Source organism: Heterocephalus glaber, unplaced genomic scaffold, assembly GCF_053883595.1.
Source record: "Heterocephalus glaber isolate CG9 unplaced genomic scaffold, H.glaber_assembly_v1.0 deba00001504, whole genome shotgun sequence".
NCBI lineage: Eukaryota > Metazoa > Chordata > Mammalia > Rodentia > Bathyergidae > Heterocephalus > Heterocephalus glaber.
In genome coordinates, this window is record NW_028258324.1 from 3,806,320 (window position 1) to 3,833,416 (window position 27,097).

A 27,097-nucleotide genomic window follows, 5' to 3' on the forward strand; every position below is an offset into this window, starting at 1 on the left:
TATTATTCCCACATCAGAGAAGTTATCTTTGAGGTCCTCCCTGAGAAAGCAGCAACCTTGGTGAGTTCATCCGAGGCCCATCTGAACTGAAACGAGACTCCATAGGGCTTTTCATGCTATTTTTTGCAATATTACTTCCTCTGCCCAGAAATCTTATGCAGAACCCCATATTATAAAGCTGATCTGCTCCAGCAGAAGACAGAGCAAAATCTTTTGGGTCTATGTAGAAAGCACAGGTATTCACAGGAAGTAGGAATCAACACACAGCACAGAACTTTTGTGCAATGCCCATCCTATACCCTTCCCAGCTCTATTTTGGACATGTGCAAACTCTCTTCCTGTGATGGTTGGCCCTGAGTGGGTTCCAGGTCTATCCCCAAATTAAGACAAAGGCTCCTTTATCAACAGAGTTGGAACAGCAACCCCTACTTAAGCTCTCACCCCAAGGGTTATTCCTTGGCGAAAACCTAGCCCAGGGCTCACCACCCACATGGATTTGCAGAGTCCAAGGGATCCCCACCACCACCTTCAAGTAACATACTGGTAAGTGACCTTCACTTTCAGCCCCAGTAATCCACTGAGCATCAGTCACTACTTGTGAACCTTATCTCAGACTCTCCCCTCCCATTGCCTTCTAGGGACTCCTCCTCGGTAGGACAGAGGAAGCAAAGGCAAGAGGGTGGCCAGAGGCTTTGCAGGGTGACGTTTATTTGCCAGGTTCAGCAGGCACACAGTCAGCCCACCAACCTTCACATACCAGAGCAGACCTATAGGCATGCACGGAGAAGGGCAGGACCACCAGAGTGCCAAGCAAGGGCGAGGACCAGTGTGGCTGCCTGTCCAGGCTGTGGTATGGTCTGACAAAGGACACCTGTCAGGAGCCTCCTCAGGGAACTAGAGTCTTATTCCACTTCCTTGTCTTGGCAAAAGCAACTTAACATGGCTTAGGGGCACCCAGACCTCAGATCAAAGTAAGCAGTAAAAACAGAGGAGGATCATCCTCTCCATGTTGATGAACTGAAGGTAGAAAATCTGCCACTGTGAAGGGCACACCCACATGCAGCAGGACCCCTAGGATGGCAGACTTATGGGTCAAGCCTCTGCAGGATGGGCATATGGGAAGAGTATGGGGATATCAGCCAGCCCTCCCTGTTTGGCCCACGGCAAGGACTCAGCTAGGCTGAACAACCAGGTACTGAGCTTGTACTTTGCTATCTCAGGTCTCATTGCCAAATCTTAAGTGCTCCTCCTGTTAAAAAAGCTCATGAGAGATTGAAGATACAGGGCAATCCACTGCAGGGCTCAGGAGGGTAAGAAATAACACAAGGGTCTTAGGAGGGCCTTCCCAGGGACAAATGTGGAAGCTTCCACCCTCCTACTCATTCTTTCCTACTTCTGAGGACCCCCATAGCTAGCATGCAGTGCCCCCAGCCATGTGACCAGTCTTGATTTAAAGCACAGTGCCCTAGATTTCTACATCCTCTATACTGGCCAGTGTCTACTCCTAGAGCAGCCCACACATCAAAGGTACACACCTTCAAGTTCAGGAGCCTATTACCACTGACAGGGCCTCGCTGGAAGACCAGCTCTCAGGGCAAGGCCACCCAATTTAGGGCCTGGGAAAATATGGGACTGGCAGGGCCTGCCTGGGGGAATGATGAGGCAGGAAGGGACAGAGAAGTGCAGGGACCCCGAGTATCCCTAGAGCAGCATCCCACAAGGAACAGAAACTAGAGAAGCTAGCGAAAGACAAAAAAGCCACAAGGAATCCATGCAGGGGCTGGAGCCAGTCCTGCCTCTGGCCAACCCACCACTCATACACATATACACAGGAGATGAGATTGCTCTCCCGTGACCCCCAGACATGCCCCACTGGGATGGGGGGCTTGGGGGAGCAAGGGCATCATGCCAGCAACTCTATGTACAGTGAGAAGCCCCTCATCCACTTTCCCACCCTCCTGTCAGTTCCCCAACCCCCCAACCAGGCTGCCCACTCAGCTAGTCTCCTCCTTCCGAGACTCCTGGACATAGCCAGAAGCCTCTTCCCCTTTACTAGAGGGTGGAACCTGGCCTGTGGTGCCCTCTAGGGCTGTGCTGTCTGGCTGAGCCATAGTTGGTTCAGGGGTGGTAGCTGCCTTGGCAGCTGGTGTGGCACTGCTTTGAGTGGTGGGCACTGTGCTCTCTTCTGTGGCTGGTGTGGCTCTCCCATCAGTGGCTGGAGTAGTGCTCCTGTCAGTAGCTGGGGTGACGCTGCCATCAGTGGCTGGGGTGATGCTGCCATCAGTGGCTGGGGTGACGCTGCCATCAGTGGCTGGAGTGGCGCTGCCATCTGTGGCCGGGGTGGAACTATGGTCTGCAGAAGCCACATTATCACTCTTGGCAGCACATGCGGCATCTCCCCCTATGGCTACAGCAACACTGCCCCCTGAGGCTGGAACAGCTCCAGTAGCAGCTGTGGCCCCACCTGCAGCCCCGGGGGTGGCAGATTCTGTGGCTGAGGCAGACTGAGAGGCAGCTGTGCCAGACTGCTCTGGTGCCCGGAGCCGTTTCATGAGGGTGGTCACTCGGACAGCTTTCTGAAAGGATGACAAAGGAGAAAGGCTCAGGGTGAGGATTGCTGGATCCATTTCTTCCCAATAGCCAAATCTAGCCCCTTCCATGGTATCCCAGCTGCCTCTGACCACCCATCAATCAGTACTCCTGCTTAGGGTAATGACAGCAGCTACAGCCTCACCTGGTGGCCTATGAAAGCTCGTGTTTGGCCACAGGGGTGTGGTACCAATTGTGAGTCCCAGGAGCACTTGTGAAACAGTCAGCAAATCTTACCTTCCACTTGGCCCTGGCAAAGTTCTTTTCAATTTGGGCACAAACACCGTCCTTGATGTTCTTATCAGAAGCAGCATTGCCAGAAATCCTGAGAAGGGTACAAGTGTGTCAGGATCTGAGGGATATGGGTCTTCATGGAGACTCTGTCTTACCCACCCCTATGGGATCCAGGACTACACCAGACAGAGCCTCTGGGCTGGCCTGAGCTCTAAGTGCCCACACCCACTCAAGGCCTCAAGGATAGGGGCTCCTAGGTGTAAGTGGTACAGAGGTCCTTTCATTCTCCCCTGATCCTTGCTCACCATTCATGGGAGATGGCCTCTTCTGCAGTAATCCGCTGGTCTTGCTCTACCTCCATCAACCTTGTGACCAGGTCTTTGGCTGGGGATAAAGCCAGGGAGAGGCTAGGCATGGCACCCACCTCATTGTCTAGAGGTGATTAATGGGCTGGGAGCAGGAGCAGAATGCAGCAGAAGAAGCTGAGAGCAGTTTCTCCTTTCCTACTACCCTACATTCTACACACATGCTGGGCACCTCCTCACCTGCCTGAGAAATATCATCCCAGTATGGAGAGTCAAACTCATAGTCACCAGCCAGGATCTTGCGGAAGAGATTCTTATCATGGTTTTCATAGTCATCTTCTTCCACCTCCTCATAGAAGGGTGGGTTGCCTGAAAGCCTGCATGGGGGCAGGGTCACCCAGGATAGCCACAGGCACAGCCCCCCGCCCCAGCCTGGCTGCACACCTACTTGTCTACCTATTCACTCACAGAATATACATGATGACACCAATAGCCCAGCAGTCCACAGGACGTCCATACCGTTGCCGTCCTACCACCTCTGGGGCTGCAAACACAGTGCCCACCTGCTGGTCAGTTTCAGGCCTGGCCAAGTCTAGTACCGTCCACACCCACTTTCTGGGATAGGGACTTCCTCCTACCCAAAGAGGCTCCCTGATGTCTGCCCCACCCTACCCCCATCCCATCCCTGCTTGCCCAGATACTCAGGAGTCCCACAGGGCTCCTTGATGAGGCCATTTTCTAGCTTAGCCAAATGGAAGTCACTGATGACAATCTTCGAATTCTTCAGCCTGTTGTAGTAAACCAGGTTCTCTAGCTGCTCCAGCCAGGAATGCATGTAGGTGAGCAGAAGAAGACACCATGAGGGCCTCAGAGGCTGGACCAAGGCCTCAAGGTTCTGCCCACCCCAGTCCCAGCCAGCTGCTAATTGACCCAGTGACCCCGGCCCTGGCCTCACCTTCAGGTTCCTGTGTACAATCTTGAGTGAGTGCAAGTAGGCCACAGCCTCCAGGACCTGCCGCACCACGTTGCTCGTGTCTCGCTCCGAGTAGTAGCCCTGGTCCAGGATCCAGTCAAACACCTCCCTCCCCGTGGCCCTGAGGGACACCAGCCCCTGAGCCCGGTGTGGGAAGGATCAGGTCAGGCAGGAGCATTTGGGAGGGCTTCCTGCACCAGGCAGCTGGCTGGGCAAGGCACAGGGACTTGGGACTCCCTAGGGTCCAGAAAGGGGACTTTCTTCAGGTGCAGAGGATAGGACAGGTAAAAGCCTGGGGACTGGGAATCCTGGGACCCCAGACCCTCACTCACAGCTCCAGGAAGATGAAGTACTCCTTGCGGGTTACAAACACATCCACCAGTTGCAAGATATTGGGATGCTTCACCCTGGGGACAAGGAGTGGAGCCAGTGGTTAGAGCTGAGTGAGCCCTTGGGATGGCAGGCAAATGGCAGTGACAGCACAGACGCAGTCATGAGAGGCTGGTGCTGCCTGAGGCTACCTGCCCTCCAAACCTCCCCATATCCCCATTCTACCCTCCCCCGAGGCCTCACACTCACATTTTGAGGATGCCGATCTCATTCTTTGCTGCCTTCCGCACCTTGCGGCCATCCCTCTTCTGAAACTTCTTGCAGGTGTGCAGCTTGCCTGTGGTCTTGTCCTTGGCACGGAAGATTTCACAGAACTCTTCACTGCAGCCACAGATACTCTGGTCAGCCTTGGCCTCGGCATGGGGTACACTCTGTGCCCCTTTCTCAGCCAGCCCTTGCCCACCACCCATCTTTGCCCAACAGGCCCAGAACTTACGTCTTAATGACCTGTCCCAAATCATATCTGTCTGTCACCTCCGATGGCTGGTTATAGTTCTTCTTATCACCCAGAGTCACACACCCAAACGGCATTGCCAGGCTGTAAGCTGTGGGCAAGATGGAGTCTGGCTCAGCACAGTTCAACCCTCCCCACAACATCATATCTGCCTCAGGCTAAGCCAGAGCAGAGATAGCACCATCTCAAGGGTAGAAAGGCCGTGTGACCTTGCCCTGCTTTTCTGGTCATATGTCCAACCACTCAGTGAGGCTCCCTGAACTACAATAGCACCCTCTGAGGAAAAATATATTAAGCAGATATGTCAGGGAATATGCATGATATACATTTAAAAAGACTTATCAAACAATTTCTTTAAATTTCAGATATTTTATAAACGAAAGGGCTCTTATTATCTACCCACCAGATACTCATCTCTAAAGATGTGGTCAATACAAGCACTTCTGGTAGAAGGCAACTCTCCCCTTTGAAAAACAGTTTGGTCAGATAAACATATCCTAATACTTCTAAATATATATAATTCATTAATATTTGCAGATAAAATATGTGTTAATGCGGGGGTACAGATAAGAGTACAGATGAAGTCTGACCATGAGTTTTTTTTATTGGTGTTTGCCACACATAATAATTACATTTGTTTTGAAGAAAAAATAATAAATATATATGCATACATTTGTGCCTTAGGACAATTATAGAAGAATGGTCGTGATGGCCATATTCATAATTGCCAAAAACTGGAAATAACCCATATATCCACCATCAGCAGGATGTATTATGCTGTGGTCACACAATGGAATGTTATACTGCATTGAAAATGAAGGAGCTGTAGCTATACCCAAAAGAATGATGAATCTTAGAGTTGAGGGGGGAAAAAACACAAAAGAATACATATAGTATGATTCTTCGGGATAGAGCTGAAAACCAGGCAGCACTCACCTATACTGTTTAGGGATATAAACACAGAAGTAACACTCTAAAGAAAAGCTAGGGAGCTTGGTGTGGTGGCACATGACTGTAACTGTAGCACTAGCTGAGGTAGAAGGATTGCCATGAGTTCAAGGCCAGCCTGGACTACATAATGAGCTCAAGGCCAGGGCCCAGGATGTAGCTCAGTGGTGCTGCTGCCTGCCTTGCAAGTGCAAGGTCCTGAGTTCTATCCCTGGTACCAAAAAAAAAAATCCATTGACAACTTTTGGCCCGGGGATTTAGCTCAGTGGTTTTGTCGCCTGGTCCAAGGCGCAAGGACCTGAGTTCAATCCCCGGTACCAAAAAAAAAAAAAAAATTACGATGAATGAGCTCAAGGCCAGCCTGAACTACCCTATTTCAAAAAATGAAAAAAAAAAAATTAAAAAGCTAAGGAATAAGCACCAGGAGTCAGATAATGAATGGTTCCTACTAAGAGAAAGGAGGGGTAGACACGTGGCAGGTCTTCTGGAGGGTCTTTTCTTTCTTTCTTTTTGTTTTTTTTGAGACAGGGTCTTGCTATGTAGTCCAGGCTGACCTTGAACTCACTGGGTAGCCCAGGCTGGTCTCCAACTCCCAAGTGCTAGGATTATGGGGGTACACTACCACGATCAGCTTAGAAAGTCTGTTTCTGATCTCAGTGATAGTTACACAGATTTGTGGTTTTTAATAATTTGTAAAAATGTACATATAAATTTTGTGGACATTTCTAGATTTTTTTTTTTTTTTTGGTACCAGGGATTGAACTCGGGTCCTTGCGCTTTCGAGGCAGGCAGTGGAACCACTGAGCTAAATCCCTGGCCCATTTCCTAGATTTTTTAGTGTACTGAATAATAAAAAAGTCAATAAAAATTAGGGCCACTCATACTAAAGAACACTTGGTATCTGTTATGAAAAATAAAGTGTGCTACTGTAGGATAGATGTTCAGTGAAAAAGCAAGGGACAGAATGTTGGGTGCTGCTATTTGGGTAAATTTTTTAAAGTTCGTATATTGGTATATGCCCACAAAGTCTTTTTTTCTTCTTTCGGTGGTACCCAGAGCTTTCATAATAAACTATAAAAAACTTTTTTTTGTACATTTTATCTCATTAAGTCACTAAATTGCCCAGGCTGGGCTGGAACTTGTGAGCTCCTGCCTCAGCCTCCCACAGTGGTGGAATTACAAGTGTGAGTATCACACCTGCCTGGCTTTACAAACTCTTTTCTGGAAGGACATCAAAGGAAATAAGAATTCTCTTTGAGACAAAGAATTAGATGTTGAAGGGGCAGATTCATACCTTTGATTTATTAATTTTCTGTTAGAATTTTTACTATGTTGGCATTGGTTGATTTAGTCCAGCACCATGCTGGGGGAAGATTCCTCTAAGGGAGAAGTGCCATTTGGGTGGAAAAGCAGCATTTGGGCTGGGTCTTGAGAAGGATTTGCCAGGAGATATATAGGGATGACAGTCAGCAAGAGCAAGACAAGCCTGCCTAACAAACACCTCACTGGAGGTGTCCACCAAGGACCCATATGTCAAGTCCAGGTGCAAAGCCCCAGCCAGATACAGCTGGCTCAGTAGGCTCTGGGCACTCTTTGCACCTGGGACATGGTGCCTCCTAGGTCTGCAACCCTGCCAGTTACAGCCCAATTCTTATCTATAGTGCCGGGCAGCTACTCTAGCACCCAAAAGAAAAGGCATTCCCAGCCTTTGTTCAGAGGTGGGGGAGCTGGTAGCTGTGTATGGATGGACCTTTACAAACCTGGGCAATTCTACCTCCATAATGCCTGGTCAGTGGGAGTTCGGGCTACAGCAAGCTGCCCTGTCTCTAGGGACTATGTGTGTTCCCTCCATACCAACCAGCACCTGCTCTGTGCAGGGGCTGGGCTGGGGCCTTGAGTACCTAGATGTTCCCCTGCCTGAAGGCACTCACAATCTCAGGGTAGTGGAGAAGGAGAAGGTATCCTCACAGAAGGCAGCTTGGCAAGAAGGACTATGCTAGCTACCCAGTCCCCAGGGATCACAGCCCTGTTGGTCTTCTCTCCATGTGCCCTCTACATTAGTGAACAAATTCCATCCCTCCTTCAGGGTTGCTTGGGCTCAGGGAATACAAATGCATTTCATCATCATGATTAAAGTTAGGGCTTAAACTATCTAGTGAGGCACCTCAGAGGCAGTTGAATGAAGCTTTGAAGATCGTTGCCGATTGCATGTCTTTGCCACCACAGTCACAGCCCTGCTCCTGCATCTTCCAGGGAAGAGCATGTGGCTAGAATCCCATCCTCACAGCTAAGAGTAGAGGCACAGCCACCCACCAGTGCTGGCCACCCATCTCCATGCTATAACATCTAGGAGAGGAGGGCTGCATCAGTCTTCACGTATTCTGATGGGCAGCAGCTGGCCTCCCAGGCTGAATCTGGGAACCATGTACTGGGCAGGAGAGTAGTGGCCTAGCCTGCAGATCTCCCAGCTCAGTTGCTGTGCTAACACCATTCCCTCTGACACAAATGCCCTTCCCCCCAAACCTCCCATCAGAATCCTATTTGTCACAGCAGTTATTTATAACATTAAAAAAAACAAAAAAAAACTAGGAACTACTTAAATGTCCAACAACAGGTGACTTTCCAGCTCTGTGTCCACTTAGTAGCAGGAAGTATGGGCTCTGGCAAGGGTGCTACCCACCTTGGCTTCCCTATGGAGTAGCCTCCACATGGCCGAGGTGCTAAGACCTGGACTGAATCTCTTTTCATTGTGATTTCTGATATTATAAGATTGTGAAACAAATTGTCTAAAACAATCCTGATGCTCCAAGGCCAGATGCAAAATGACCTTTCTCTAAGACACCTTCCCCACCCCCAGCCCCCATTCCAACAGCTTCCAGTTCTGTCAGCATGGTGTGGGTGGGAGGTTTTGTGTATGCCTGTCCTTGATCCTGGTCTCAGGTTTTAGCTCTGCATATGCTCTCATGCCCAGGGGAGTCCAGGACTGGTCCTGGAGTCTGTCTCCACCATGGAAAGCCTACAGTATGGTCAGTCTGGAGCCATGTCCTCCAGGCCTCAATGCTGGAACAGGGACAGATCTGCCTCTCCTACCTACTGGTATGGCTACCCCGATCTCAGCTAATTACTACCTGTCCTCACTTGTGCACCTAGACCTAGCTCCAGAGTGAAGAGGGGAGAAGTGGGGGGGGGGGGTCCATGCTTAATTAGCACCTTCGTGCCCTCCACTTCCATCCAGTCCATCACCTGCTATCTCTGGGAGGCTGTAGGTTGTAAAAAACCAAGCTCCTAGCACCTGTCTGCAACAAGAGGAGCCTTGGACCCAAAGCTGGAGAAGCAGCTAAGGGACAACACTAAGAACAGTGTTGGCTAGGCAGAAAGGGTTTGTATTTCTTACCCTCATACCCCAGACCCAACACCCAACAATGGAGAGCTCTCCTCTCAGCTACATGGGATCTGCGCTCTACCACAGATCAGGTCCACGTTGGCCCCTGGAGAGCACAGGACCCCAAACCAACCATTTCCCTGGAGACTTGTCTCCTGCCCCTCACTCCACAGGAAATAAACATCGTGCACCTGGGGCCACTGCAGGTGATGTTGGGAGGAGTGCAGAGCCTGGCCTTGCAATTATCCTCCAGTTGGCTCTCAGGGAGCTGGAGGGCCTAGCACTCCCCAGTTACTACCTGCTCCAGAGGCTTGACCACTGGGTTCAGTGATTGAAGACTCAGGCCCTTTGTGTCCTCATAATCAGGGGTCCTCTAGGGACTCTACTGCACCTCAGTCAAGCCCAACCCTGAGGAAGCCCAAGTGAAACAGAGGCCAAGAGCCCCAACATGCAGAGTCCTCTCTGCCCCTCCACTGGGGCCAGCCTGGTTCAGATCGCATCTTTCACAGCCATAAACAAGAGTTTTCTGCTGCCCTGGTTCCTTGCCATGTGGAGCTCTAGAGCATGCAGTAAATCTACGGAGGTTAGGGGGGGGCCAGGAGGCCTTCAGCTGCCTTCTAACCACTGTTGCCAACACCTCCCGATTTAGTGGCAGCTGTGAATACCAGCCTGCTGGCAGCCCATCCCTTCCCCTGCTGTCTTCTCTCTGGGACAAGGGTGAGTCTCCTGCTGAAATGGACATACTGGGGGCCCAATCCCTGGTCACATCTGAGGTCTCAGCCATAGCAACTAGGGAGGTAGAGACCGCCTCACAGAGTTTGGTATCAGGAGACATTCAAAGGCCCAGCTCTCTGTCCATTTTCTTCAGGAGACTGGAAAGGGGGCTACCTTGACAGGCTGGGCTGACTCCTCTCACATCATGGGAGAGTATGAAGGAGGGGTCTTTCCCAGTCTTGGGGATTGGCGCAAAGTCCAGTACTACCTCCAGAAAGTTCTGCCCTCAACATGCAAGCAGAGCCAAGAGGCAATTGCCCCCCATCCAGAACCTGGGGCCCTAATCTTTGGACCCCTAAAGGAGAATCCACTGGAGGCCCTGCTTCCCTTTGGAGGAGGGGAACTGCAGAAGGCACTAAAGGGTTGCTATGGTGATGAAAGTTTTAAAACAAGGGGAGGGGGAAGGGAGATGTGTTAGCAAGGTCCCTTATTTAAGAATTCCATGACACTTTGGCCTGGCTCCTTCTCCATGGGTTCTGTGACCCTGGTCCCTATCAAAGAAGAGAAGGTGGGGGCACTGAGAGACTCTAGAAAAGAGAGACAGAGACAAAGGCAGAGTCTGTGAAGGAAGAAGAGCAAGGAGGCGATAGAATAAAAGGGACAGACACAGGTAGAGCAAAGGAAAGGTAAGCATGGGGTTCTCAAGAGGCCTTGGGGTGCTCAGCAACACTGTAAGGGTACCATAACCATATGCTTTGAATGGGCCATGAGGTACCTTGGTGTCTAGACTTTTGAGACTGAACCCTCCTGTGTCCCCCAGACATACACTGAAGTTGGTGTGGGAGGCATAGCAAAAAGAGGCCAGCTTCCTGGGGCCTCTTGATGGGCCAGCTGTTGCAGTCCCCAGTCTCTCCCAGTCATTAGGAGAGCTTAGGTAAAAGAGATCCAACATGTTGAAGTTAGAAGCATGGTGAGGGTGGGGGTGGAAATGAGGCTCAGAGACCAGGCTGTTTCTCTTTACAATCCTTCCCTCCCAACTAGCCCAGCTGTACCTAGGCCCCAGTCAGAGCCAGTCCCCATCTGCTGCCTCCCCAGCCTCTCTTGGCAGCTCAGCTTCATCCTGTCACCAACCACCCTGCAAGATCTTGTCAGGGGAGCCAGAAACAGCACCTGCATAACATCTCACTCCCCATGCCTCAGTTTCCCTGAACAGACACCACAGACTCTGTGACCTTCTCCTAGGGCAGAGAACTGCCTGTCTGCCTTCCTACCTGTGAGTTGTGGCCAGGGCATGGGGCTAGAGAGCAGCAGCAGATATGAACAAAGCCAGCCTAAGCCACCTGGGAGTCCACACCAAATGGAAAAGGAAGACCCCTGCCCCACCCTGGAGACCAGCCTGACCCTGAAGGGAATGGAGACTAATTTGCCACTTGAGGAAAATGAGGTCCAGAGGTCACTGGAGCTGAGAATCAACTGAGGGGGAGGGGGAGCACCAGATCTCAAGATGGTCCTGGGGGGTTGAAAGCCTGGGCCTGGGGGGAAGATGCATGGACTGCTCTAGGCTGGTACAGAGTCTGAGCTTCTGTCAAAGGGCAGAGGCCACTGTTCCCTAGGAAGGAACTTGGTGGAGCAGGCACTGCCTACCAGGGCACAGACAAAAGCAGTTGGCAGAGCTGGGGGTGGAGGGGAAGCTGTGGCTTAAGAGCCTAGGGTCTCTGCCAGACGTTAACACCTGGGGAAGCAGAAACTCACCCTTTTATTGCACCCCTAGCCCCGGCCAGGAGCCCCAGCCCCACCGTGGTGCCACCCTGACCCCCTTCCCCAGTGGTGCTGGCTCGCCCCCGCTGGCACAGCAACACATGCGGGAGGCACACGTGTGAGCGCCAAGCCCCGCACCTCCCAGCAAGAACCGGAGCGCCCCACACCCTCGCTGCGCACGTGGGTCCGCGCCCAGGACCCCCTTCGGGCCCTCACGGGGTTCGGAACCTGGCACCTGGCAGAGGGGGTGTAGGTCTCCAGGGGCTTTGGAGCCTCCTCCCCGCAACCCCGCAGCAGCCCCGCCCAGCCCCCTCTGGGATGTCGCCCATAAAGAACTCTTCGTTGTCATGGAAATTAGTGACTGTCAAGCAGGAGGGAGGGGGCCCGGGGGCAGCTGGGAGGGGCTGGAGGCGGCTTAGGAAGCCGAGGGGGACCACTCAGCCCTCGGCCCCTACCCTCATGGGACACCTCCAATCTTCGAGGATTAATGCTTCCACAATTTGAAGGCGCAGAGGCTTCCCCCGCGACCCCGGAGCCGTCCAAGGCCAAAGGAACTTTAGCTCGATCCTGCACGCCACCCCCGCTTTGCAGATCCCGGGCGCGGCGACCCCACGAGGACCCGAGCCCGCACAGTCCCCTGGGCACACTGCGTCCGGAACTCCAGGCCAGGGAGACAACCCCCCAGGACCCCTCGTCCGTGAGGGAGGCGCCCCTTGACGGCCCAGCCCACCCTGCTCCGCACCTGCAGCAGCGGTCGGTCACTGGGAGGAGGCTGCCGCGGGCTCAGCAGGGTGCCGAGGGCTCCGGGGGCAGCGAGAGCAGAATCCGCTCCGGGCACGCGGGGCAGACGCGGCGCCAGCTGCAGCCGCTCGGGCTCGCGAACCCAGCATCGCCAGCCTCCTGCTGGCAGCGGATTCGCACTCGGGGCCGGGGGCGGGCTGGGGGCGGGGTCTCCTGGACGGCCCGCCCCCACCCTGGTGGAGCGGGAGACTGGAATCCCACCCCAAGAAGAGAGCAAGCAGGTTGACAATGCAGCCAGTCAGCCTGGACCAGACTCTCCGCGGCTCTCTTAGGCCCTCGAACTCCCGACCCGGCAGCAGGGAGCCAAGGAACCTTCTTATACCCAGAGTAGGGGATAGGACTTGGAGAACAGGGGAGAAGCCTAAGCTCTAGAAATAGATGATCAGGACTCTCCCCAGCTCCCTAACCCAGACCCACAGGACGAGACCCACTTGGAAAAGCCACATGGGTAACCTCTGGGCATCCCTATCTAGACACAGTAAACCCACAGGAGTGTATGAGAGCTCCTGCCCCCAATACCTGCAAAACCAAAGTCTTTCCCAGCTTAAGTCCCAGCCAGGTTAGCTGACACAGTGTACCCCCTCCCTATAATGGTGTATTGTCCAAACTGTAAAAGTCTTCTATGAGGGCTGGGGATTTAGCTCAGTGGTTCCGGCACCTGCCTTGCAAGCACAAGGTCCCAAGTTTGATCCCCAGTACCAAAAACAAAAAATAAAATAAATAAAAGTCATCTATGATTTGGGAGACTCAGGCAGGTATTCCCACCTAGGCAACTTAAACCCCGTCTCAAAATAAAATGTGCTGGGTATATAGCCCTGTGTTCAATCTCCAGTACCAAAAAAAAAAAAGTCACCCATGATATGGTATGGAGTCTGCTTTCTTTTCAGTCTAATCATCCTCAAACACTTCATGAACAGCATCCTGAACTAGGATATGGGGACACCTGAGAACTGTGGCACAAAGGCCCATCGGGCCTGGCATGTGACAGGGGAGAAAGTTTAGAATGGCTAGGAAGAAGCTTTGAAGGAAATCCTTGGCTATGACTCTGTCCTTTGCCAGGGAGGAATATGGACTCAACACTGGCCTTGCTCCCCTCACAAGCTCTGAGCACCAGCTCGAAGCTCGGCTTAGGCCTTTCAATGTCAGAAGCTGGGCTTCATCCCACCTCACTCTTCCTGCTTAGGCTTCTACCCTGCCCTGGGTGTGGGAGGATGAGGGCATCCCCAAATCTTCAGCCATGTCTACCATGGCTGATGACAGGAGGGGCTGTTCAAGTGAAAAAGCCGGAGCTAGGACTGAAGGCCAGCCTGGGAAATGACTGTCTCAAAGAAGGTCCCTCAATACCTTCATCCAGAGAGCTACGCATAGTGATGTAGGCCTGTAGTTCCAGCACTCAGGAGGCTGAGGCAAGAGGATCGCCCAAATTCAAGGCCAGGCTGGACTACACAGTGAGTTCAAGGCCAGCCTGGGCTAAAAAGCAAGACCTTGTCTCAATACAAAACAAAACTTTTTCCAGTGACAATGTTGAGGAGCCATTCACATCCTTCTGTGGCTTTGGATCACCTCCTCTAGACCAGGCTGGTGCCACTTCTGGGCTTACTGGGTTCTGAGTGTTCTGGGTCAAAATACCTACCCCACTGCTGAGTAGGAATCTCTTGGAAAGCTGGGCATGTGAGGGCAGAGCCTGTTTCTCATCTCAGTGTGCTCAGCTAATGTCTGCAAAATGAATAAATGGCTTGGCACTCAGACCTTCCTGTCATGTTCCCACTGCCCTTAAAACAATGGGTCTCTGAGTTGTACAGGGTAACCAATCTATGGCTTGCTGACCCTACATGTGTCATATACACATTTTCTTTCTTTTTTCAGGGTCATGGTTATCTAGGCACAGATCCAAGGAGAAGCTGGAATAGGGATTTGCAGGCAAGAAAAGGGATGGCTCCCTAGAGCCTTGCCTGCTGCTGGCAATACTCCACCTCTTCTTGGTCCTGTGCACACTGTGTGTGCATGTGCATGAGAGCATGTGGCAGTGTGTGTGTGCACACGTGTATGTTCTCTTTTGCCAAAGGAAATGGTGACAGTATGCAGTGGTGTCCAGGGGCATGTGTGTCTGCATTCCGTGTGCATCCAGGCGTGCTTGCTGGCATGTGCGTGTGGATGCTGTAGCCAGCCATTAGAGCTGTGGATCCCCTTCCTGCCTCACACAAGTCTCTGGATTGTGGAGGCTGAATCAGGCTGTGAGTGCAGGACATGGGAAAAGGCTGGACTAAACCCAGGGGCAGGCAGTCTTTATGGTGACCATACATCATTGACTTTTACCAAGCTTCCCACCAGGGTGGTTGCTTGCTGTTAGGTGTGTGTGAGAGTAGGTAAACCTTTGTCATTTGTAGAAGGCAACCCAAAGACATGGCTTGTCCCTCAGCCTCCAGCCAGAGAGGCACAGACAGGGTAGGATTAGCCTCAGTCTTTTAGCTTCAAATTCTAGCTGCCCTCTGGGCAGGGGGCAGTAGTACCAGCTGAATGCCATCCTCTTAGCTTTTCCAGGCCATGGAATGGACCAACTCTAAGCCTTGTTTCTATGTTCCCTATTCAGAGCCTGCCAGGGTCAGGGGACATGACTTTTAGCTACCCACTTGGCCACAGAGACAGCAGGAGGCCCTCAAGAATGAGACAGATTTTGAGACAACAGAGGCAGTGGCATCAGCAATGCTCAGTGGCCTCTATGAGAACCTTCCTGAGAAGAACTGTACCCTGGCCTCCTTGCAGGCAGGAGCCACTAGAGTTGGGAGGACAGGGAGGAGAAGAGAGTATATATTTTGGCTCCCACCAAAGCTAAAAAGTCAGGGGGGCAAGACAAGTTGTGAGCCTCAATATCCAGAGCCCAGAGAGCAAGCCAGAGCCTCACCCCCATGCCCAGGTTGTGCCGCCTCCCATCCAGAATTCAGGACTTATCTACCTTCTCCAGTCCTTGTTCTAGGGACCAACAGCCAGTGTTCCCATGTCATCATATTCTGACTGGTGGACAGAAGCCCCACTCCCACCTCCACCCAAGAATAGAGTTCTAACTAAGATTCAGATTCTAGGAGGTGCCTGTTACCAGGCAATCTTCCCAGAGAAGCCAGACTCTAAAAGGGACCCTCCCCTTGGGGTCAATGGCCCGTACCCCCAGCCATCTTTGGAACTGCTTGGCTATTGTTCATGTTGCTGGTTTCAGTCCCCAGAAGAAAGCTCAAAATAAGGAAGGGCAAATGATCTTCTGGAGCTAGGGGAAGGGGCTCCCCCCACCCCCCACCTCATGACTCATTCAAGGCTGTGTGGGTTATTACATTATGTCTGAATTGCCATGGCAACTAGCTGGCAATCAAGGGTAATTGTACTTTGTTGTCAGGGCAACAGGGCAAAACCCACAGCAGCCACTCTTTGTGGCTGCCCTTGGGGTGCAGTAAAGGTCAGGAAAGACCAAAGCCAATGTTAACCAAGGAGTCTTGGGGCTCTCCAGAAAGGGCAGGTTGCCCAGGCCCATAGAGTTTCAGAGTATAGAAGTAGGGTATGCCTTGGGAGAGCCAGGGCCTCCAACCCTGCCCCCATACCTGGACTCCTGCTTTCCCTGTACCACCCTCTGCCTGAAACATACACCAGTGCTTAAAGTAACCAGAACCAGAACTTTATGTGCTCACAGCTGGTACTTGTAGATAGCCCATGGGCCCTCCTCCTCATACTCATGGTGGCTGAGCCACAGGCTCTTGAAGGAGTCCCTCCATGCCATGATGGAGCCCCCAAGCCAGGCAGCAACTGCATGGTGGGGAGAGCCCAGCACAGTGGCACCAGGGCCCAACTCCTGTCTCAGGCGCTCAGGGAAGCCACTTAGAAGGGTGCTGCCACCATCCAGTACTACACTGGCCAGCAGCTGCTCTTGCTGTTTGGTCTCCAGCCGACTGATGCTTAACAAGGCCAGCTGTGGGAGGCCTGGCTGGTTGAGGCCTAGCAGATTGGGCTGGAAGAGAGCCTCTGGGCAGCAGAAGCGCTCAGAGCCCAGTGTGATAACTTGCTTGTCCGGGAGCCTAAAGTCCACTGGGGCCTGGGTGTAGACCAGCTCAGCTTCCATATTCCTGGCCACATAGCAACAGGCTTCTTTAATATGGTGGACCAGCCATGTTTTGGGTGGTGAGTGGCCACCTGCCTAGAAGCAGCTGAGCCAGGTAGTCAATGAGGTCAGCACCAGCCACATCTAGCCGGTAGGTGTCAGATGGGGCCAAGTGCCCAGTGAGGATGGGTGCTACATAGGAGGTGCCATGGCCACTTCCCAGCACCAGCCCAGTGGTACGCCCATAAGCATAGAGTGCCAGCAGGGCCTGATGCACTGTCTGCATGGCTGGCACATGGAAACACTGAAAGAGTATCTCAGCTACCTTTTCTCAGTTGGTGCGCGGTGAGATGGGTGAATCAGCCACAAGCACAGCCAGCTCCTCAGGCTGCACCCCCAGCCTGCAGTAGAACAGGTGCTGCCATAGCACTTCTAGTGCATCCCAATCGGAGACCACTCCTCGGTTCAGCACTGGGTAGGAGCTGTCTTGGTTTTCAGGGACTGCATACCGGGGCCGGCCCTGGGCTGAGTGCTGTAACAGCTGAACTTGTGAGGGTACAACCGTGAGGACATGGTCCTCTCCAGCCAGTCCACATTTGGTGAATCCCATGCCTGTATCAATCACTACTGCTGCCATGTCCTGGTAGGGGCCTGATGCATGGTAGCAAAGCACTGATGACCTACTTGGCAGGGTATCCATGGTAGACACCAGCTCATAGCAGGCCCCATGGAGTGGACCAAGGTGTGCAACCACTGATGAATGCACAATGTCCTCAGCTGTCACATTGAAATGGTTCCCACTCTGGTGCTCAGTGCCCACCATGGCAACGGGCAAGACTTTGCAACCAGTGCCAAGTGTGGTAAATGTGATCAGAGAAGGCTGTTCCTCCTGGACCCTTAAACAGCTCCCAGGTTGCCATGATGAAAGCTGATGCATACTGGGGTTCTGAGTGCTACCAGTGTCAACTTTGCCTCTATTCACATAGTTACAGGTCTCTTTGGGAGTCAATGGCACTTGAAGTACCCCTACATCGGTAGGCAGGCCTAAGGACTCACCTTCCTGGGTGGAGGGCTGGCCAGGCTCCTCAGAAGTGAAGGGTCTTCTTGAGATGGTGGGCTCTTTGATGATGGGGGGCTTCTGGGTGAAAGGTGTCTCCTCAGTGAAAGAAAGCTCTATGGCAAGAGGGGGCTGCCCAGTTGGAGGGGTCTGCTCACTGAAAGGGGGCTGACTAGTAAGGGGAGACTGCCTGGTAGAGGGGGGATGGCCAGTTAGTAACCCCTGCTCAGTTACAGGTAGCTGTCTAGCAAGAAGGTTCTGCCCATTGTGGAAGGTCTGGTCAGTGAGGGGGGCCTGCTCAGCATCTTCAGCCTGAGGTTTATCGGAATGAGTGGTAATGTCATCTTTCTGGTTATGGCTGCCTACACCCTGCTGGAGCAGAGATATGGGCACCAACTGGATACTGGCTGGTGAAGTAGAGTTCATATACTGCAGTTTCTTTGTCTGGACCTTGGAGGCATCTGGGGAGGACTTCAACATCCAGATGGTACGACTAAATTCATTTTCTTTCACATCAGGTTTAGACAAGCTGGGATCACGAAAATGAGCCTGTATTTCCTCACCAAATTGGAGGGGTGTTCCCAGTGGAACATGTCCAGTGAGCATCCCAACCCTGGTAGGTGTCTCAGTACCAGGGGAGTTCTGTGACTTCAGGTTGAGCCTGGCCTCCTTGGGAACCAGGGCCGCCTCTCGGTAGCTACCAGATGAGCGGCTAGAAGGCACAGGGCTGGACAACATGGCTGTGGTGGACCAGAAGCTGGAATGATCACTGGCATGGGAGAGAATGGGCCTGGCCAGTGGCTGGGTGGACAGGATATTTTCAGGGGGACAGACAGATGGTTGGCGGGGCTTGAGGCCCACCAGCACTGCCTGTGAGCCCATAGTGTCATGGCATAGCAGCCCCATCCTGGTGTTGCCCATGGCCATATCGAACACCAGCACCCAGTCTTCTATACCTTCCTGGAGCTGACAAGTAGAGGCACTGGAGGAGGGCATCTGCATGGCTTCCCTGGAAGACTGAGGTGGTAACTGCTTATGACAGGTTACTTGGTTAGCAGACAGTGGCACATTAGAGCAAATGCTCTTGCAGACATTGGGGGGTTGCTTGTCTGGCTGAGAACTGCAAATCTTCTGGTTATTCCTCTGGGACTTGGGGGTACCTGGGGGCTCTGGCCCTGGTTTGGGGGTGTCTGGCCTGGAGGTATAGACCAGAGGCTTCTCTGCCAGGTTCTCAGGCTGTTCAGATGGCACCTGTCTTCCAACAACCTTGTGCTCCTGGGCATGCTCTGGGAACAATTTTGGAGTGGGTATTGAGGGAGGAGGCTCCCCATTAGAGTAAAAATTCACTTTGTGCTGGCCAGATATGACCATTTTAGAAGATTCTGAGAGGATTGGCCATTGATTGCCACACCTCTTGAGGGAGAGGTCTTGAGACAGGCCTTTGGTGACTGCAGTGTTACCAGTTGGGTGGTCAAGGGTACAGTTGTAAGGTTCAACTCCAGGAGTTGCATCCAGAGCTGGATTAATAGCCTGACTTGAAGTTGGAGGAGCTGGTGACAACAAAGAAGTTCTAACTAGGGCAGGAGCCTGAGTTGGACATGGGCTCCTGCTCTGCCCCTGATCTTGGGCTGGAGCCTGAGATGAAGCCAGAGCTGAAGCCAGAAAACTTTGGTCTTCAGCTGCACCACCCTTTCCTGAGAGGAAGTAGGGTAGCCGTCAACTTTTCCTGCTGTTCACAGGGGCCACATGGTCAATGTTGCAGGAGCCCTTACCCCAGCCTACCAGGACTTTAGCTTTGCCCTCCCCCTCAAGCTGCACCTGAATCGGAGAGCAGCAGGATCCATGCTGGTTCATGTCACTGGTGCTGTTACTATGCATGCACACTGCTAGGTTCAGGGTCCCATCGTCCATGATCAGATCTTGTTGGGCTCCCACGATGCAGCTTGGAAACAGGCTAGCTGAAGAGAGTTTAGGGGCATCCTGGGAGGCCTGCATATCGCTGCATGAGGAGCTAAGCTGAGTAAGGTCCTGGTGTACTTGGTGAGTGGGCTCAGGGATGCTGGCCTGGGAAGCTGGGCCACAGGCCTCATCAGGGATGGTCTTGGTGGATGATGACAACCCTTGCTTGAAGTTTAGGGATTCTGAGCTTATCCACGGTCCCTGGGATCCTCTGAGGCCACCCCCCAGTTCCTGGCTGCTGGCTGAGGGGTATCCCTGAGGGCCTGATGGATCATGGTCCCCCACCTTCTTGGTAGCTTCCATCGTCCTGCTTCGTGCCCTAGGTGCCTTGCCCCTACTTCATTGCTATGGCGACACCACACATCATAGCCCCCAGTGACCTGGGGGGGGGGTGCCAGTGTGACAAACCAGAGCCCCACTCCTGAGGAGTAGGGGCCTGCCTTGAGGCCCCTACTTGTGAGGCAGAGAAGCTGATGGGTCCCGTGAAGTTGGCCAGCTATATGCCGGCCTCCTCTCACCTTACCCCATCAGTCTGCTCTGCCCAGGCCAGCCCCAGCGTGAGGGCAGTACCTCAGAAGGTTCTGGGGTAAGGTCAGGGGAGAGAGGTGGTCAAGGGAGACTCTGAGGAAGCCCCTAGCAATAGGCCCTTTGGGAGTGAGGCAAAGCCCCTTTACCATTTAGTCCTAGGAGACAGAAGAGGGTGTGGGGCCCAGCAGGCCTAGGCTCCTCTCCACTATGTTCCCCAGCTCTGGCTCCAGGGACAGCAGCTCCTTGGCAATCTCTGCTGCTCCAGATGGATCTCCTCTGCCTATGCCTCACAGAGCCCCCTCCCCAGAGCCACATGTCTGTAAAGCCCTGGACCAATATCCAGGAAGGGTAAGGATGGGGGTGGCGGAGGTGGGGGTGGAGCCTCTGCTCAGAATCCTCAAGTCAGAATGTTCTAGCTCTTGTCATACTGTGTCAGCTTCACCTTTGCTATAAAGGGGGCAAGGCACTGGGTTCAAGGCTGGGACACAGTGGCCACAGGGCAATTACAAAATGGGGCATGGAAGAGACACAGTGGGTACACTGCAGGTGCAGGGCTGAACACACAGGGCCACAGAGCTGGGTTTACAATAAGGAAAACTGGACAAAGACCCAGATGTGGGTTAGATGGGTAAGAAATATAAGCTATCAAACGGGGGGGTGGCAATTCCACCCTCTGTTTCTTAGATGGGGACACGGAAGGGAAGAGTGGGATCCTCCCTGATCCCTCCCACAGCCCTAGAGCTGCCCTGCATAACGGAAAACAGGACTAGAAGCAGTTCGGGAGCCTCCACTGTCCTGATCTTGGGTCTGGAGGTTCTGACCTGGGGCAAGGTCAGACTCCCTCACCCAGCTCTGAGCTCTGTGCCTCCTTCCTTTGTCTACTAGGGCTGTATCCCTTCAGGCCTCAGTATTTCCACCCAGAAAACAGGTTTGTGGAGAATGTAGCTATAGGCTTGTCCTCTGAAGCAATGTGTTTTCACAGAGGTTAAAAATAGTGTTTGCAGTTGGCCATGGGGTGCGAGGCTATGTGACCAGGGACCAAGGCTAGCACTAAGCTAAATCTGCACCTTTCTGACTCAGCGCTGGGCATAGCCTGACTCGGCCACATCTCAGGCCCCCTGGGCCCTCTCCCCATCTTCAGATGCAGTCTTTGGTTAAGAAACAGGACAGATAGCAGGCACCAGGGAGTTAAACTGTTTTCCTTCATGCTATGACTCAGGAAAGGTTGTAGAATCCAGGGGTCTGTGGGCTGTGCATGTGTGTGCATCCACGTGTGTACATACATACGTGCAGAATACTATTAACTGTGTTACACTCTGGTCTGAGCAAGCTTGTTGTTTTTTCATGACATTGATCTAGTAGCATCCTCTAGTGCCTCTGCAGCACTGAAGCTGGGCTGTGCCTAGGAGGAATAGGAAGGGATGGGGGGCTGCCTGAAGAATTCCCTTCCTGTCCGATGACTGAGCCATCCTGTATCTCCTACAGAGTGAGGCATGGCCCTCCTCTCCAGGGATAGGGTCCTTTGTAAGCAACAAGCCTGGGGTCTCCTGAGGGAAGAGAAAAGGACCAGCTGAAGATCCTGGCTTAAGAAGAAAGCCCAAAGCAGGCATACAGGAGAGAGAAGAGCTTTCCCACCTGGGAAGCAAAAGAGCTTAGAGCAGAAATAACTATGACTGATGTTGATCAGATTCTTCTTCTGTGCTGGTGCAATATGTAGAACATGCAACTGAGCCTCGTAGAAGTTCTATAAATTGAACACTACTGTACCTTTATTACAGATGAGGAAAATCAAGGCCCAGAAAGGGAGGAGAGGCTTGCCTTAGCTAGTGTACTGTAGAACCAGAGTCCAAAGCTAGGCCACCAGGCTCTAGACCCATGGCAACCCCAGGAAGCTGTGGTGCCAGGAGTGGATGCCATGCCAGTGCCAGGCAGGCACAGAGAGGAGCCAGCATACCTCGCTTCTAGTGCTGCAGCCCCAAGCCCCACACCCATAGATCTGCTCTTCCTCTGGATAGCTTAGCAGGTAGCTCAGATGTGGGAGGGGTATCTTTCCTGAGTAACACTAAGCCAGTGGCCTCCCAGGAACCTGGTGGTGTGGAGCATGGACCAGCTACACGTGCTGTGGAGGCTGGCTTAGTCTTTGCATTTAGAATTCTTGACTGGTCAAAGCTTATTCCCATTTCATTCAGCTAAGGGGAGGGCAGCAGGGCAGGTATGGAGGCAGCCAATCTGGACCCTTCCTGGCCAGCCCCTAGGATAGTGCCCCTGTGCCCTCCACCCACTTGTTTTTAAATAGTATCTCACCAGGAAGAAGGGCGTCCAATTCTATTTCTGAATCTGGGAAGAGAGGAGGGCCAACATGTTGCCATGGCAACTTAGAGAGTCCCTCCCCCAGGCTGAGCCCATTCCCCAGGCTGAGGGCTGTAGGTGCAGGGAGGAGCTGGAAGGAGCTCAGATGAATTAAACCCTATAAAGGCAATTCCTGGCATTGCCTTCCCCCTCACCTTCACCTCACCTCCTAGACAGGCTGGGGGAAAGGTGCCAAACCCTGGGGAGACAGTCAAGTCACCCTGGAAGCCCTCCTCCCCTGTAGATCAAGGTAAAACCCTATTACCTAGGAGGTCTTGGGACCACAGAGAGGTGACAGGAAGGTAGGTCATCAAGGCACAAAAGGTTACATTACTGGAAGCTCTATAGCCTACCAGGTCTATAGGCCTGCTTCTCCAACACAGCCCTCAGAAGGAGGCTAGGTCTGTCAAATCTCTGGACTTGTGCTCTTTAGATCCATGTTCCTTCCACTCTTAGCGGCCTAGGAAGTCTCTGGCCATCTCCAAAAACCTAGGATCAGAAGAAGCCTTCAAGGGCTTCCAGGGTAGCCATCCACTTTATAAAGGATACAAAAATGAGACCTGTTTCCCCATAGATTCATGCCTACCCAATGTCCAGAAGCACATGCACCAGCCCTTCTGTTCCTGAGGCTACAGGTGGGTAGCACTTGAGTCTGTGGAGGGAGGACCTTCCAGCTAGCAGAGCCCAGACAAAGGCAGGATTCTTAAAAGACCCAAAAGGATCTTGTGATCCCACTCTCAGTGCTGATGGGAAACAGAGGCCAGAAGGAGGAAGGGATGCATTCTCAGTCTCCACCTCCCTCTCTTGACCCCCTGGAACTACCCAAGGGACCTAGGAGCCCTCAACCTCTTGCTTCCCTGAAGTTTTTCCCAACCAGGAAAAACTGCCTTTCCATGAAGGCAGAACCACACTATAAAAGATCTGGCCCCACTGCCTGACCTCAAAGAAAGACAGCCCAGGAACAGAACACTAAGAGAGCCTACAGCTGGGTGAGGGGAGATAATCCACTCCTAATCTGGGATATGGAAGGCAAAACTCACTAGTGCTGAGGGGATAGGGCTTCTAAGCTCTAAGACACAAGGAAATTTAAATAACAGATGTTTAAACAACCTTCCCTGCAAGCTGGCAGTGCAGTGACCCCTCTGCTGTGATGTGTTGCAGCTTAAAAATAGCCCACAATGAACCGCTCTGAGTCCCAATTGACTCAAGCTTACGTAACTGCGTGAAAGATGGCCAGCCGCACCAGCCCAGAGGGAGGGCAATAGCACAGCCCTGACTGCTGCCACAGCTGGCTTAGGGGGTGGGTAAATTTCTCATACCCCTTAGGAGGAACACCCATCCAGAAGCCAGTATAAATGGTGGGGGATGGTGAAGAAATGCTTCCAAAAACACACATGGCTTTATGACTGCCTGAAAGAGACCTCCAACCATGTCTCCAGAGGGGATGCAAAAAGAGCTGCTCTCCTTCAGAGACCCTATACAACCCAGGCCCAGTGGAGAGCAGAAATGGGTGTAGGAACAGATTACTGGCCAGGTGGTGCACCTGTAGTCCCAGCACTTGGGAGGCTGAGGCAGGAGGATCACCACGAGTTCAAGGCCAGCCTGGGCTACATAGTGAGTTCAAGGCCAGCCTAACCTACATAGGAAGACTGTCTCAAAAACAAAAAACAAAAACAAAAAAAACCAAACCACTACCAACAAAAACAAACACATAACTTGATCAGAGAGACCAGGGCACAAGCCCATGTTGGTAAGGTGAGTGGAGCTACCCAAGAAATTCATTTCTTCTTTGAAGGAAGGGGGGCTCCTTGGTCTGAAGGGACTGGTGCTTGGTGAAAGCTATCACTGCCATGGATCCCAGGAGTAGAGGCAACTCCTTTGGATCCTCCAATTCTCCATGTCCAGACTGCAATATGCCAGGAGGGACTCATGTCATAAGGAAGGGAGCAGTGGTTCAAAGCAGATTGAATTCTGTCATCTTGGCTACCAGCTGTTTCACAGCCCTGCTATGCCTGATGTGTCCCAGATCCTAAATGCCCAGTCCACAACTGGCCACAAGTGTGCAAGTAGCTAAACCAACCTAGAAGGGAGCAGATAAGATAGGGGAGGGTGCCCTGGCATTGGGAGCTCAAGTACTCACTGTTCCCTGTCTCTGCCCATGCTGAGCCCCACCAAGGAGACAGCTCCCTCCCTCAGTTCTTTCCACGTGTGTTTAAAACAGGAGCCACTATGGGCCTCACCCCTGAGCTCCTGCGGAGCAACAGTGCAATGGGCTTGGACTGTGCTATATCTGGAGTCCTCAGGTATGGCCCCAGAGAGCCTTTGAGCCCCTGAGAAATTTCCTGAGAGGCTGGGGCTGAGGCATAATGGGAATCTCAGGCTAGACTAATGTCCCATCAAAGCAGGTCAGTCTGCCCCACGCATCCACTCCAGGTGCCAGACAAGAGTAACACCAATGGGTAGTCAAGAGGCTGTGAGTCATCTGCTGCTTTCTTGGTCTCAGCTCCCACCCTGGTCTCCCTCAGCCTGTGCTGGGACCTGCTTGCCCCCAGAACACTGGGCTGTGATGGGGGGAGATGAGGCAGAAGGGCAGGTACTTGTCCTCTACCATTCTTCATGGGAAGGCTGGGCTCCCAGAACCCTGGGAGAAACCTCGTCTCACCCCATCCTAACCTGGTAGATCTACCATGGCCAAGAGCAACCTTCCCTTTGCACTGGCCACCCTCCACACTGGAGCTGAGACTCGGGCTTCTCCTAAGGTTAGAGGGAGCTCAGCCTTCCCTAGCCCATCTAGGGACCTAGAACTGGCCTTCCCTATTTGTCCTCCCTAATAGCTCAGCCACCAATTTGAAATCATAGTTCGTGATGCTCTAGATGGGCTTGGAGCTATCAGGTGGCTCTGAAAATGGAGCTCAGGGTTTGGGGGCTGCAGAGGTTGGGGTTGGGACAACTGTGCCATAATCCAGGAGCCCAAACACCTGTTTAACTGGAGCCCCTGCACGAAGAACTCTGGCCCTGGAGGCCCTTGGCCTGGAAACATGCTCAAAGCCTCACATTCTAGCTGTACAGGAAGGCTGACATCCCCTAAGCTCTTTCCCTCTCCCATTTTGCTTCTCTGGGGCCCCTTTTCCATACTAAGCTTTTTTCCTATCCAGAGACCTCCTTCCTCTCTGAAACGTCTTGTAAACAGATGAGCCAGTGGGGAAGGAGCCCTTGGGCCTTCTCACTCCCCACCCATAGCTCGAGCTTTGATGACCCTTAGATCCTCAGGATGGGTTAAAGGATAAAGATTGCAAGTTGGAGGGTGGGAGACAGTCCTTTCCCTTGGTACAGGAAATACAGATTTGCAACACTCCAGGATACTCCACTTACTTCTCTCCCAGGCTCAGAGCTAAAACAGTGTCTACCATATTTGCACACAGACAAGGGTCAGTGGCCAACCATATGAGGCCACATCTTCATCTATGCCTACTGTTAGAGGTGTAGCCATAAACAGGTCACCTGTTTCTACCTACCTTTAGCTCACAGGCCCCTCATCTTTGGGCCCCTGAAATTCAGCAGAAGAGTCACCTATTAAGCTCCTGGAGTCCCTAAGACTAAGCCCCTCTCTGGCCTGAGGTGACAGCTTGAGCAGCAGTATGGGTGGAGAATAGCTGGGCATCCCTGGCCCCAATAAGACCCCCACTCTGCTCAGCAGGGAGCTCTTGCTCCAAACCCAACGTTCTGTGCATGACAGGATACAGTGCTGAGGGCTTAGAGAAGAGAGAGCTTGCCCTGCTCAGGGTAAACTAGGAGTCTCTGAACTATAAGGATGGAGGCCATAGGGGTCCTAAGCAAGGAAAAGTTAACACTGTGATCTATATCCTGGGCCCTGGCACCCCAGCTCCCACAACAACAGGACCCATCTGTTTCCCTCAGCAGGCAGGGTGTGGGGGAGTGGCAGGGGACACTTCTCCAGAGGCACATGCCCCTGTAGTGGCTACTGTGCAGTTGGATTGGCAAGTATAAACATCTTGGGCAGTTGGTGCTTCTAAGTTGGTTCCTCCAAAGTGGAGCCAAGGCTCGCTGTGCCGGCTCCTCTCTCTTGAGCTTGCAAGTGCAGTGCTGGCAGCATTGGGGGGTGGGCAAGTGTTCATGCCCTGATTCTGTGTATATGTGGTAGGGGATGCTGCTGATGGAGAAGGGAGCCCTGGAGAAGTGCTGGGGGTTAGGCAGAGGGGTGAGGACAGGTAGTTTGAGCCTCAGGAGAAATCATCCTGTCTGCTGTTGATCTAATAGTCTTCAGAGCCTTGTAATCTGACTTGGGCCTTGCCCACTTTCTCTATGCTCTGTAGCCCTCTGGTTAATCCAGACCCTTTCTAGCAGCAGGACCTTTGCACATGCTGCTCACCTACCCAAAACTTTCCCTAAACTCTGCTTCTGACAGATTTCCCCTGACATGATAGGGCCTCAGAAAAAGTGTCACCTCCTGCCTGGGCATGGTGGAGTACATCTGTAGTCTCAGCGCTTGGGAGGCTGAGGCAGGAGGATGGCCATGAGTTTGAGGCCAGCCTGGACTACATAGTGAGCTCAAGG

General features: G+C 52.6%; 2 protein-coding genes across 4 annotated transcripts; both read right to left on the reverse strand.

Annotated features, from left to right (window-relative positions):
• Nucleotides 1-688: 688 nt before the first annotated feature.
• Nucleotides 689-12,834, reverse strand: Camkv (CaM kinase like vesicle associated). Of its 3 annotated transcripts, none has more exons than XM_013070157.3 (12): nt 12,490-12,834; nt 4,928-5,036; nt 4,681-4,812; nt 4,434-4,508; nt 4,084-4,222; nt 3,822-3,942; nt 3,597-3,672; nt 3,369-3,505; nt 3,129-3,207; nt 2,827-2,914; nt 2,465-2,576; nt 689-2,353 (listed from the first exon to the last, which is right to left on the reverse strand). In XM_013070157.3, exons 2-12 carry the CDS (start codon nt 5,020-5,022, stop codon nt 1,995-1,997), a joined length of 1,413 nt encoding a protein of 470 aa, XP_012925611.1. In that variant the 5' UTR covers nt 5,023-5,036; nt 12,490-12,834; the 3' UTR covers nt 689-1,994. The 3 variants fall into 3 exon arrangements, with proteins under 3 accessions (XP_012925611.1, XP_021120247.1, XP_004834117.1); XM_021264588.2 differs by having other exon boundaries at nt 689-2,329; nt 12,490-12,663; XM_004834060.4 differs by having other exon boundaries at nt 689-2,576; nt 12,490-12,762.
• Nucleotides 12,835-12,966: 132 nt separating this feature from the next.
• Nucleotides 12,967-27,049, reverse strand: LOC101711203 (uncharacterized). The gene is given in 2 exon segments (XM_013070204.3): nt 12,967-16,725; nt 16,727-27,049. Coding segments are annotated over 2 exon segments (3,729 nt in total). The 5' UTR covers nt 19,949-27,049; the 3' UTR covers nt 12,967-16,218.
• Nucleotides 27,050-27,097: the final 48 nt, after the last annotated feature.

Bases quoted from the DNA above. Each gene is read 5' to 3' on its own strand.
- Camkv (XM_004834060.4), bottom strand. From the start codon at position 5,022: ATGCCGTTTGGGTGTGTGACTCTGGGTGATAAGAAGAACTATAACCAG. The intron at 3,506-3,596 runs GTGAGTGAATAG...GCCCCCATGCAG, and splicing joins GGTGTCATCATGTATATTCT to GCTTTCAGGCAACCCACCCT. The intron at 3,208-3,368 runs GTGAGGAGGTGC...CTTTATCCCCAG, and splicing joins GGATGATATTTCTCAGGCAG to CCAAAGACCTGGTCACAAGG.